We start from the raw sequence: 12,835 nt of genomic DNA, 5'->3' as shown, positions 1-12,835 counted from the left end.
TTTGAGGTCAAGATTATTATTATAGAATGACTCACATTTCGATTAATCCAACAAAACAACTGTTTGGCTTCGTAAGACCTTGATTTTATGTTGCTTTTTAGAGCTTTAATTTTTGGGAACTATTCCTTTAACAAAGTAATAATCTTGCAACAGAGAAACACTAACAGAGATCTGGCTGTGATATAGATGTGATAATGTCTACATTTTGCTTGCAAGGCAACAGAACTGAATCACAGTGGGCCTTTTAAAGTCTCGTTACAACTGTTCATATGGCCTAGGGGAAGCAGACTGAATTGACGTCTTAATTCAAACGCAGCCATTTCGTGACTTAATTCCCATTATTTCCTTCTCTTTGCATAATGCACGTTCAGTGGGCAATTGCGCGGCATTTTCTGGCCATTTCCTTTCCTTATGAGTTTCTCCCTCACTGTGCAAACACTTTTAACTTAAAAATTTTAACTGGAAAATTACACTGTTTTGTCATTCCACAGTTGAAAGAACATGCAAATGACAAGCTATTGTTCTGTTACACCCACAGTATATTTTAGAATTAATTACGTCGCGTTGAATCCTTACAAAATCCCGTCTAGACAAAAACAGTGTCCTTTCTGAACTGAGTCATTGCTTGTGTAAATGAGTTTGTGCCCCCAAACCCGCAAGTACCAAAGCGCTCTCTCAGGCTCTCTCTGGTTCTCTGAAGGGCCGCTGAGTGCTCACATGTGTAGTTATAAGAGTGATGTCCTTTACGGTACATCAGTGAAAAAGGACAGTGAAGACAGCCTGCAGCTGTACACGCGTCTGCCACTGACTGATCACAACTGTAAGAATGCGGATGAGCTAAGAGACGAGAACAGCATGGGGCAAAATGACATCCTGTTGAAAAGAACTACAAATCACAAGATTTCATTAATGTCTTGCTTGTTTCTTGTGCGATTAAAATGGAAAGCAAATAGAGACATTTTTATTCATAATTTCAGAGTGAAGGGATAATTAACCTTCCCCCCAAAAAATCTGTCTGCATTTATTCACCCCCTTCTGTCTTTTGTGATATTTTGAAAAATGTGTTAGTGGTTTTGTGTCCAACTGTCCATACAGTGGAAGACAAAGCAGGCCAATGTTGGTTATCAATGTACTTCCAAATATCTTCTATATTTGTGCTCTGCATAAGAAAGTCAAACAGCTTTGAAATAACATTAGGGTGAATAAATGATAAAAGAACGTTCATTTGTAGTGAACTGTCCCTTTAAAGGAGTAGTTCACTTTAAAATAAGCCCCCATTGTAATTTGTATTCCTACTATAGAAAGTCAATGGGGGCTTGTTTTAAAGTGAACTACTCCATTAAGTTGATTTTAAATGCAATCCCATTCCCTGTATGAATATTTGATAATTACTGTAAGCTGTGTGGACTCATTCATGTTTAAATTGTGACACACTGAATGCTCATATTCTCATAGAACCTTGAGCATTTTATGCTACGAGATATGTTAGAACAGCCTAAAATTCATAGCAAAAGATTTAGCTTCCTCTGAATGCAGTTTTCATTTTCCTGGCTGTACGGCACGCTTTTGATTGATTACTTCTCTACATGGCTGATGGCTGCAACTTTCACATGCAAAACAATTAACTTGCCTCCCCACCTCTCCTGCTGCTGGTATTAGAGGGAATGGAGAGAGTGTGAAAGAGGGAATGATAGAGAGGGATGGCATGTTTATTATTGCATGGGGATCTTCTCGTTGGGTCTTTGTGGCTGTGAGCGACATGAGGGGACAAAGTGTGGTGTAATTAATTAAGCTGTAGGCAACCGAAATCCATTTTTTTCTCAACCACTGCCTGTACACTTTCAATTACTCCTGCTGTTTAAACAATTACACACATCCACATTCCTAAAACACCCTCTGAATTATTCAACAACTCCAAAAGAGAATTCTGACTTACAGCCATAAGCCCAAACTGTTCACTGCTGCTGAAGCTTCTGTGATATGGAGATGTGTCTGAGAAGAAGATCCGCATATTCCTTCCTTCCTTCCTTCTTTCCTTCCTTCCTTCCTGTCTTCTTTCTTTCTTTCTCTCTCATTTATTAGTTTCTTTGTCATTCTTTCCTGTCTTCCTTCTTTCTTTCTTTCTGTCTTTCTCATTTATTAGTTTCTTTGTCATTCTTTCCTGTTGTCTTTCATTCTTTCTTTCTTTCGGTCATGACCAGGGGCGGGACCGGCCATCTGGAGTATGGGAACTTTTCCTGGTGGGCCGCTAATGCGCTAATGTATGGCGCCGGAATGGACGCTTGGGCTGGACAGACGAATACACGCAACGCGAAGGCATTAGCGAGATGGACACGTACATGTAACGCAATGACACGTTACATACAACAAGAACCCCCCCCGTCGACAGAAATGGTGGCGGGCCGATATTGGCCGAAAACTCCAGGGCCGTTTTTGCCTTCCAGTCCGCCCCTGCCTGTCTCCTTCCTTCCTTCCTTCCTTCCTTTAAAAATTCCTTTAATTATTTATTTGTTTCTTCGTCATTCTTTCCTGTCTTCTTTCTTTCTTTTTTTCTTTCTTTCTTTGTCATTCTTTCCTGTCTTCCGTCCTTTCTCCTTCCTTCCTTCCTTCCTTTAAAATTTCCTTTACCTATTTATTTGTTTCTTCATCATTCTTTCCTGTCTTTCTTTCTTTCTTTCTTTCTTTCCTTAGTCCTTTCTTTCCTTCCATCTTTGTTTTCACAAGATTCCAATATATATTTTCTATCAATAAATTGTAGGAACAGTGGACACATACTGTATATTGTTGTACGGATGTGTCATTTTTATACACAAATGAAGGGGGATGAATTGTGAACAAGACAGTAGCATGGTATTTTTTAGATGGAGCCTGCTGTCTCCATTTGTTCTAATTCGGACTGTCAAGATTTGTTTCACTGAAAGAATACATTTAAAACTACAACAAAAACAGTAAAGGCAGCGTTTGGTTATGCATCACCAGCTCAGATTCTCTTCCTCCCTGCTGAAAATCTGTGCATCATTTTGATCTCATCTGCAATATAGATTTCTCCCTTGCACTCTGGAAATTGTTTGTTTTGAAAGTGATGGCGTAAACAAGCCTATTAAACTTCTGCCGTTTGTGAGAAATGAAATCAATTAGCTGAGATTAATGGATAGACAAGATCAGTGTTCTACGCTGACTGTGAAGGCTTTGATTACTCCAGCAAATCCCTCTTGAAACCACATATCATTAAACAGGGAACGCAGCATCACATCATCAGCATACTGTAGCCACGGCAACATCAGTGATGTGTCACTTTAAGTTCTATACTCATTGCATCATGGGAGAGCTGAAGAACGTTATACACCGTCAACCAGACAGAGTTGACAGAAGTAGGCAGTGCGATGCCTGGTGAAGTTTGCAAAATGGAAAGAAGACGTATACATGTAAAGTAGAAATGCTAATATTTGACTTGAAATATGTGAGTTCTGTGTCTGTTTTTAGATGTACTGTATAAGTGATCTCGGTGAACTGTATGAATTGTCACTTATAGAAACAGTTCACCCAAATTCTGTCATTATTATTTACTCAAACGTAACTTGTACGCTGTTATTTTTTCCATGGTACTGTCAAACTCCCAAATGTAGTACATGTAACTTGTGTGCTGTCAGTGCTGGGTAGATTACTTAGGAACTGAAATAAGTTACTGATTATAAAGATGACAACATTGGTAGTTAGTAACATAATCTCCTAGCTACAGTAACACTTTTTTATTACATTTAGACAAAAGTCTGTTTAAGGAAGTTGTGCCACTTGGCGGCCAAATTGCTAAAATCAGAATTAAATAGTATATTTTTCTAAGTAGCAATTATACCCGAAATCAACTGTACCTTCACTTTTGTTTCCTGAGCTTAATTTGCGCTAAAAAACACCTTTTCCGTGTCGCTGGACTCGCTTCAGCTACTGCACGTGTGCACAGGTTGGCAAGCGCATCACAAGCCTCTGTAGCCCCATCCCAGAGAATCATCGGTCTGAGCATTGCATTCTCTCCCCGTTCAATATAATGGCAGTGGCGCATCTTGTTGATATATATTATCTTTGATTCAGATTAATTTTGACCTATGTTTATTTGATGTCATATACACAGAGAGCAACACAATGACGGTGAATAAATATTTTTTTATATCTAATCTCTTTTGAACTTTTAATTTTTTATAGTTTAAAAAGTGAGGTTTGAAGAGCCGCAGTCAGAAAATGTCCTCAGATTTGCTGCTTGGTTCAGGTGGCTCAGGAAATGTCACACGTCTGGTAAAATTCATAAGGCTGATATAATAAAGTTGATGTAAGGCTTCCTGCACGCTCTGTCCAGGGCAGAATTCAGAGGTAATACATTGTTGGTTGTGAATGTGTCTGATGGCTTCAGGTGTTGTGCAGTGAGATTGGCATTCATAGAAACCCTGTCTCGAGCAGAGAGAGAGAGGATGGGTGACAGAGAGCAGATGGAGGACGGCCCAGGGGCTAAGACTGTACCACTCTGCCATTGTTCCTGCGGGCGAGCTGGCACTGTCAAGAAAATTGGATGGAAGCGAGAGAGATGGACGGAACGTTTCTGCTAAAATAATGTGCCTTCAGGAGCCGCATTATATAAGGCTATTAAACTGTCAGTGTGTGCTGGCGTACATGCGGGAAGATAACCTTTGTTTTGAAGCAGACGAAAAATACATCCCATGTTTTCTTTAATGTAGATGCATGGCTTGCTTGGGGGGGGGGAATTATCGCAGACAACCGGCATCTATCTTATGCTGTTAAGATATATTCAATACAAAAAAGGCCAAGTGGGATGGCGCGCCGCCGTCGAGCCCTGATTCTGTCATAGGTACTTTGTATAGAAGGCTTCGGGCGGGTTCGGCAGCCTGGAGCTGCAGATGGTAAGCTGACATCCAGAGCTGTCCCTGTTATTGAGCTTTATTGAGCCCTTATGGGGGTTTCCTCTTGAGAAACTTTAATTGGAGTGCAGACACAAGATAACACTTTGATTCAACGGGATCTAAGCTTGTCCTTCCTTACTCCTCACTATACTGCTGGATGATATTGGGGGGTGTTGCCTGATTTAGTGAAACTTAAGCAATAGGTTTGCACAATGCGCACATTAAAATACATTTCAAAGCTGAAGTGTGTATTTTTTATGTTACACTAGTTTCACTTTCTATTCAGTTCAATTGTGCAGTGAGGAAAACGTATAAACACAGTCGCTCTGTGGCACTCACAGTTCCAGTTCCAAATAGTGCAAAAATTGCACACTTCAACGTTTTTTACTATCCCTTTAAAACACTACGTACACAAGTAAACATTTGTTTGCCTTTAAATCATTACAATTATATATTATATATGTTCTTATATTTAATTATTAATTATAAATCTTATTTAATTATATTAATAAAAATGAATATCTCAATTAATAGTGGGACAGATACAACATAGGACATTATCTCTCTCTCTCTCTCTGTCTCTCTATCATATAATACTTTTTTTTGTAACAGCGGATGCTTTTAACAAAGAATAGTCTTTCAATCTAAAAAATGTATTGAGGTGACATTCACACACTGCAAGATCTACACAGAGCCGTAGACTAGTATGAGAATATTCATTCACTCATTACAAACTGTATTACTAAAGCTGGTGAAATAGAAAATAAGCCCTTTCTAAGACATTGACCTAATAAAACATTGTACAGAAATGACAATCCATTTTTTACATCAGCACTTCTTAGTAAAACCTCAGATGAATAGAGACGTGCCGTGAGATTCAACTGACACTTTATACGACCACATCTGGGTGTTGATGCATATATGTGTATCAACTTCATGTCCAGGAAGAGTCGCATTGATCAAGGAACTAACAAGTAAAAGCGAACCTGACAGACGATCCATATTTCCCAGAAACCCTCACTGATTGATTATGATATCTGCCCTCTAAAACCACAGTGAGAGGCTCATAAGTCACGCTTGTGTTGCTGCTGGAGTGAAGAGGCAGAAGAACCGCAGTTATCGGATTAGCCCACTGTTATTTTCAATGTAATACAGTTAGCCTACAGTCTACGGTTAACTCTTTAAATTCTTGCACTTTAATGTTGTACTTTTTTAAGTCCAAGGTGATTGTGTAGTTTTGCTTTATTCGTCCCTGAGTTTGTTCGATTTTATCCATTCCTCCTTTAGCATGTGAGGGTGTCATTTCATGTGTGTCACGTGGGATGGAAGTGGAACAACCAGTTGCAGGGAGACAAATATAACATAGGGGGCCGCTTGGAAAAAATGACCTGTTTGGAGTGGACACAGATAATTTCAATGAGATGGGTGGGCGGCAGAACTTGCAATCTTGCTACAGGGCTGCAGTTGGTGCTGCTCTCCAGAACATTGCTTAAATTGCTCGCATACACCAGGATGTGTGATTATCATAGTCCAAGACTGAATTTTACTTGAAGTCTTTCAACTGTATTTTTATGTATATACTGTAATTCAACAGGCAGGCAGTAAAAAAAACAGATCCCACCTTTAAATCATTGATCTAGGTTGATTCTATGTGGTTGGTTTTGTAACAGCCTTGTCCTTGGACTAACTGAAGGTCTACTGGGGGCCTGAAGGACCGTCTGCATATTTGTTTGCATGGTTTGTGTGTCTTTAAATGAGTTTGTAAAGGGTTTGTTCAGGTCAGGTTTTGATTAAAGATGGGTTATTTTCTACATATGGAGAGTTCCCTCTTATAACAGTGCAACATGGCAGCTATGCACGCATGACAAACACAATTTGCTCAGTGCCGTTGCCGCTGTCAGCGCTGAATAAAGACCTGGTCTCATGAATCATCGCTCCTCGTCTGTTTGTCTTAAACGGAGAGCAAGAACAGCCGGCAGCACATCTGTGAGAAAAGTTACATATTTCTCCATCTAGTTGTCTGGCTGGCTGGTTTTCTGTCTGCATTTCTCTATCTCTTCTTCACAACTCACGTCTGCATTTAAAATACATATAATCATTGATTCAGGACTCGGGTAAAACCAGAACTCAAAGCTCACAGAGCTGCCAATACGCACATCATGTAGTGAAACCAAAACTGATGCATTCCCATCATGCACTGTAGAGAGTATATGAGTGAAGGTTGTGAGTCATCTTTCCATCAATGCACAGTAAAAAAGAAATTGATGAGAATTCAAAGAAACATGATCCAACTGTTCTCAAATTTGGGCTAGAAACTGGAAACAAATTGAAAATGTGGATTGGAAATGTATTTATTTTTCTAATGTGTGCATGCATGGTTTGCATGCTTAAACAATAAATGGTATCTAAAAATCTTAAAATCACCACATAAAAACAGTATCAGTGCAACATTGATGTCAAAACAACGACAACATAAATAAACCATTTAAACAACATTACTCTAACTACATAATTAATTCATGTCGCAATGCATGCTGGGATACAGCAAATTGGCAACATTGTTCAAGGTTATTTGGAGGAACATTTTGGAGAAATCCTGCTGGTCTGTTGTTTTTTATATAGATTCAAAGTAATTCACATACCTACATATATACATGATGTGATTCAAAAAGCGATGGATATGTTGAGTAACATTCTATTACTTTTCTATACAATGAACAGTATAGCTACATTATTGAAAATTCCGATTGCGGATTGCGCAATGAGTTTTGATATAATGGTCATCCTGTGTAAATCAGTTATTCATTAAATAGACCTATTGTATCTCTGTTGTGCCTTTTTAAGTTTGCGTTCCTTTTAATGTGCCTTTGAAGTCAATATTACCAAAATCAAACATGCCCCACAAACCTCACTTTGAAATTAAAATTCTCAAGAAGGAAAATATCCTGTATCAAAGAGCTTTTTAATGGATGCAGCTCAATTCTGCGGTTTTACAACAACACTCTTTCATACGTTTTGTAACCTCAATTTCCTAAAGTGATCTTGGTCACTCACATTGATGGTTTCAATGAAAACAGTGGTGGCCCCACAATTCATGATCTGTCAACCCTGATGTTAAGGGCAATCCACCAGCCTCAAAGCACTCAATACTTAAACAAATATCTCATTGTAACGCAACACACACATGTACACACTCCCACCTTCACTAAAGCTGCAATCCCACCCTGGCTTGTGGGTTTTAAAGCAATGAAGGTAAAGTGTGCAGTTGTAATAACATTGAAAAATCTTCACATTTTTTTGGAACAACTAGATTTTTGCAACAGGCAAATGTATAGTTAATATCTTAAACAATAATATCTCAAGTTTGATATCTCAAATCAAGTATTTTAGAGAATATTATCAATGTTAGGGCTATGTATTGGCAAGGGCCTCACGATTCAATAGATGAGTCAATGTACAATATATTGTGATATATTGTGATATATACATATTTCATTGCAATTGCAATTACATTGCAATACTTTACTTAATCAAAAATGTAAAAAATAGGGCTGAAAATACAACTTGCTGTGTGATGTACTGTATGTATGTACACTACTGGCGGAAATATTGTGATAATATTGTGAAATTTCGATACATATTTCGATATATTGCAATACTTTATTTAATCGAACATTTAAAAAAGGGCTGAAAAATACCACTTGCTGTGTGATGTGCAGATTCTAGAGGTTGGACTTTCGATACACTTTTGTGAAAAATATTGCGATACTTAGCTGTATCAATATTTTGGCAGAACCCTAATCAATGTTTTATCACGTTTTTCTAAATTGGTCTCTTTTTGGAGTCAAACAAAAGCTATAATTATGAAAAACAAAACATGAAAAACGTTTTTATGCTCAGAAATATCTAAACATTCATGTTTTGAGACAACATATGGACCCTTAAATGTAATCTCCATTCATTCCCTCCTGCACCAAAATACAATTTTATACAACATCACAAAGCTCATATAAACTCAAATCTGTGCACTTTGTTAATTTGCTTTGATGTTCAGATTTAGAGAAGTTGAATTCTAAAAGCACTCAGTCTGTTAACTCCATTTAGTGAGAACGTGATTGAAAGATCTTTTGCTGATAAGACTTTCAGTTAAAGCCCAATTGTGTAATCAGGTCTTGCGTTACTAACGTTTCACCATCTACATTCCAGATGGAAATAAAGGCAAATCAGTCGAATCCAAATAGTCAAAAGCGTTTTTTGTCAGTTAGAATGGAGCCAAAATTTCACCGACCTAAGAGAAATGAGAGACATACCTCTATGTATCAGAAGTGGCATGTACCTCTATAATTGTTCTATAGTCTGTACAATAAAATCAATTCCAATTCAGGATCCAATCCCGGTAAAGTGCCTCTAGCAAGATTAGTTAAAGTAAGCGGTATGGTCTCCAATTGCTTTTAGCCCTCTCATTTAGAGGTGTGAGGTTACAAGAAGCATTTGTGCTCTGCTGCAAATGAGGCAATCCTTAAAACCATCCCGCACCTTACAGATATTAGATAAACAGGACGACATCTCTCATAATAGATTTAGATGCTGATAAAACGTCTGGCCTCTTCTTGACCTGATCTGCTTTTAAAGGAATAGTTCACCCAAAAAGGAAAGTCGTCATCATTTACTCACTCGCTCTCACATGCTTCCAGACTTTATGTCTTGCTTGGAAAACACAAAGTCATTTTTCAAAGAACTTATAATGACAGTGATTGGAAACTGGGTTTGCCAAGCTCCAACATGACATTAAAGCACCATAAGAGTATCATAAAGTACATATGACTCATGCAACTACACCTTCTTAAGCAAAATTTACATGAACTTTAGTGAGGTAGACTCATATTTCCATCTCCACGATAAGAGCAACCGATTTTGTTATTCCAAAATCTTGCTGCTACAGAATCTCCAATGAACCAAGTATCCATTATAAGGTCCAATCAGGGCTGGATTGGTAATCGGGCATAACGGGCATTTTCCCGGTGGGCCGATGTACTTTTTGGGCCGAAACGGACGCATGGGCCGGAGAGATGGACGGATTAGAAGCGTGAATCGGGCGCGGATGCAGGAAAGGCAATGACAGCAGCACAACCTACCACTCGCAACCCCCAAACCCCCCACCCCCCCGACACAAATGGTGGAGTATATAATATGAATGCCAAATTATTGGTTATATTTGCAACTATTTGTTAATTAATTAACTTAATTTGTTAATAAATTAACTTTTAAAACTCCTCTTAGACTGCACGGCAAACCGAGAGGTCACGCTACCACAGCCAAGCCCTGCAGCAATAAATCTTGTGAGTCTCTCTCATCCTGAAACCAGGTTGCACCAATATGAATGAAATGAAGCTACATTTAGAGCTAATCGCTGCTGTGTTGATCTGGGCTTTCATTTACATTCAAGTTGTGATGCACCACTTAATAATACACTGCTTAACAGATCAGTAATTAAAACCTTCACCTGCAATTCTATCTGATTGTCGGCCATGATTGATTAACCTATGTAAATCAACAGCAGGTAAACCTCAAACACCAGACCAAAAATAGATCAAATGGGCAATTTAGATAGAATGCATCTTTGTTCCGACACTTTAATTTTTGCAATTTTACATGCTACATGGGCATCTTATAACACACCAAAGACACAGAAAAACAATTATTCGCGCCATATGACCCCTTTAAACAAAATTGCTTGTCTCGTTTAAGCTGCCTTAAAAACAAAAGTAAACGCGTTTTCCTCGTGGAAGGTCTGCATTCGTTACAAATAAGCAAATAAAATATTTAATATCAATATTTCATGTTCAGTCATTTATGAAGTACGTAGCTGTGACTGTGACTGTGATCACTGTCAGGGTTTATTCTGTGATAACAACTGTCTGACTGTACATTATCCCTTACTTATATGCAAGTATTGATTGATTCATATTTTATCATATTTTACATATATTTTTGTCATCTCCTTGTTCTTTTGAACACAAACATGTTAGTAACTGACATTTCTCGGACATCATTGACTACCACAGGAAAAATGAAAATGTCCTAGAAATGTCAGTTGCTAACATTTTTCTAATTATCTTTTTGTGTGTGTTCAAAAGAACAAAGAAATGTATACAGTATTCATTTTTGGGTGGAGTATCCCTTTAGGGGTGCTTTAGAAAATAGTGAAGTTGCTCTCTAATAATGCATGCGTAGCATGATCTCACTATTAATCATTTTATCTGAGGGTGTTTTTACAGTTGTTTAGGGGTGCTCAGTAGTACCCTAAAGCACCCCTTAAAACCAGGCCTGCTTATTGTTGCAACCCCCTTTTTCCCTTGCTAGGTGTGAATGAAACGAAAGACTCACCGAGGATCTGTATGTTGGTTCCGGGTGGGGCCAGGTGCTGTTGTATGGTCTCATAAAATGTGCCCTCACTCATGAGCAGGACTGTTAGACTGACCCACATCAACAACAGCCACGACATCCCAACACTCCTCTGAAAAAGCACAGCCAAACAGAGTTTTATTCACTCTTGCACTTTTCACACCTTTGTCTCTTGTTCAGTGGAGCTCACCTTTGCTCACCCAAGGTAAAACATCTATCGCTGGTCTTTATCGTCCTTGCATTCACATGTACACGCCACCTCTGCATAAGCACTGTGCTGTATGAATGTGCTGTGAGATGCATTCAAATCTGACATTTTAATTCAATCTTTATGGAAATCATATATTTCAGCTTATGAGAGAACGTGAGTTGGGACTTGGTCTGAACTTCCTCACAGGATTTCATTCATAGCCTTGTTCTTTATGTAGATTGCCTTGCTTTTAACATACTAGGCCACATTTAAATGTAAGTGTCAGTTATTTTCCTCGTCTCCTTGACAGTCTGCTTCCAATATTACAGTATGTCTATTCTTAAATTCGTAAGTTATTACTATGCAGTCAGATGTTCTTCCAGACAACAGGAGCTGAACTTGTATGTCTATTAAACTATAAAAATTTCTGCAGAACTTATCAAAAGAGCCAGCCGTTCAGGTTTGTGACGTTTCTAATGCATGAAAATCATGGATTGCAAAACCAGATCAAGCCATTCATGCTTGTTTTTCAGTGAGCTCTGCGTTTAAGCTGAGAAGAATCAAAAAAACATGTTTCATCTATTCAACTTGTTTTCTATTTGCGTTCCAACCTTTATCGTCTCCGTTCCAAGTTAACCTTGATATTTAAACACCTGTGATTCTGATTTCAAATTAAAAATAAAACAATAAAGTGAAATAAATGAAATTGTTCTGTACCTGTTTCATTCAGGGTGAACTGCTGAAGAATTCAACACTTTGTCCTCAATCCATCCATTGTGAGGTGTCCAGATATCCCTGCATCCAGGTAGCGTTTTCCTTAAGAAACTCTCAGCGTTTCCACTCTGAAGCCGAAGTCAGAGACACTATATAACAAACAAAAGAGAGAGAGAGCTTCGACAAATGATTTAACGCGTTGCCAAGCCGTTCATCTAACACTAGAATCGCCTCTTCACTCCCTTGAGCCACGGAGATGATTTTCCGCTTCACATTTAAACACAACTGAAGGGCGGGACTCTTGCTCACTCTCCCTCCCTCTACTCTCTCTCTTTTGCTCTCTCTCTCAGTCGCATGCAAGATTTTCTTTCAATATGAGAGAGTCCGGATAGCTTTAAGCTATGTGTGATCTCTCATCTAAAACCTGCCTGGAAACTGGGAATGATGTTGGGCATTTGTATCCTAATGTAACATTCCCACGGATGACTGCCAGCTGACATTTATCAAAACTATTTTTTAATCCAGAGCAACACAAATCCCCCTGGAGCAGCCAAGGAGTCAATATTTGCGCTTGTGCGATTATTGCATTTCAATTATTATAGATCGCGGTTGTGATCTC

General features: G+C 38.5%; 1 protein-coding gene across 2 annotated transcripts in view; it reads right to left on the bottom strand.

The window, feature by feature from the left end:
• The window catches only part of tafa1a (TAFA chemokine like family member 1a), a 31,557-nt gene extending 19,080 nt beyond the window's left edge, over positions 1 to 12,477 (bottom strand). For both annotated transcript variants that reach the window (XM_057362927.1, XM_057362928.1), the window contains exons 1-2: positions 12,220 to 12,477; positions 11,295 to 11,424 (exon numbers count right to left, since the gene is read on the bottom strand). In XM_057362927.1, the coding sequence (XP_057218910.1) occupies positions 11,295 to 11,424; positions 12,220 to 12,228 (139 nt within the window). In that variant the 5' untranslated portion in view covers positions 12,229 to 12,477. The remainder of the gene's footprint in view (positions 1 to 11,294; positions 11,425 to 12,219) is intronic.
• Positions 12,478 to 12,835: the final 358 nt, after the last annotated feature.

The sequence above is a fragment of the Triplophysa rosa genome, linkage group LG21 (genome assembly GCF_024868665.1).
Source record: "Triplophysa rosa linkage group LG21, Trosa_1v2, whole genome shotgun sequence".
Taxonomy (NCBI): domain Eukaryota; kingdom Metazoa; phylum Chordata; class Actinopteri; order Cypriniformes; family Nemacheilidae; genus Triplophysa; species Triplophysa rosa.
The sequence above is the reverse complement of the archived record's forward strand: the minus strand, read 5'-3'. Positions and strand labels throughout refer to the sequence as shown.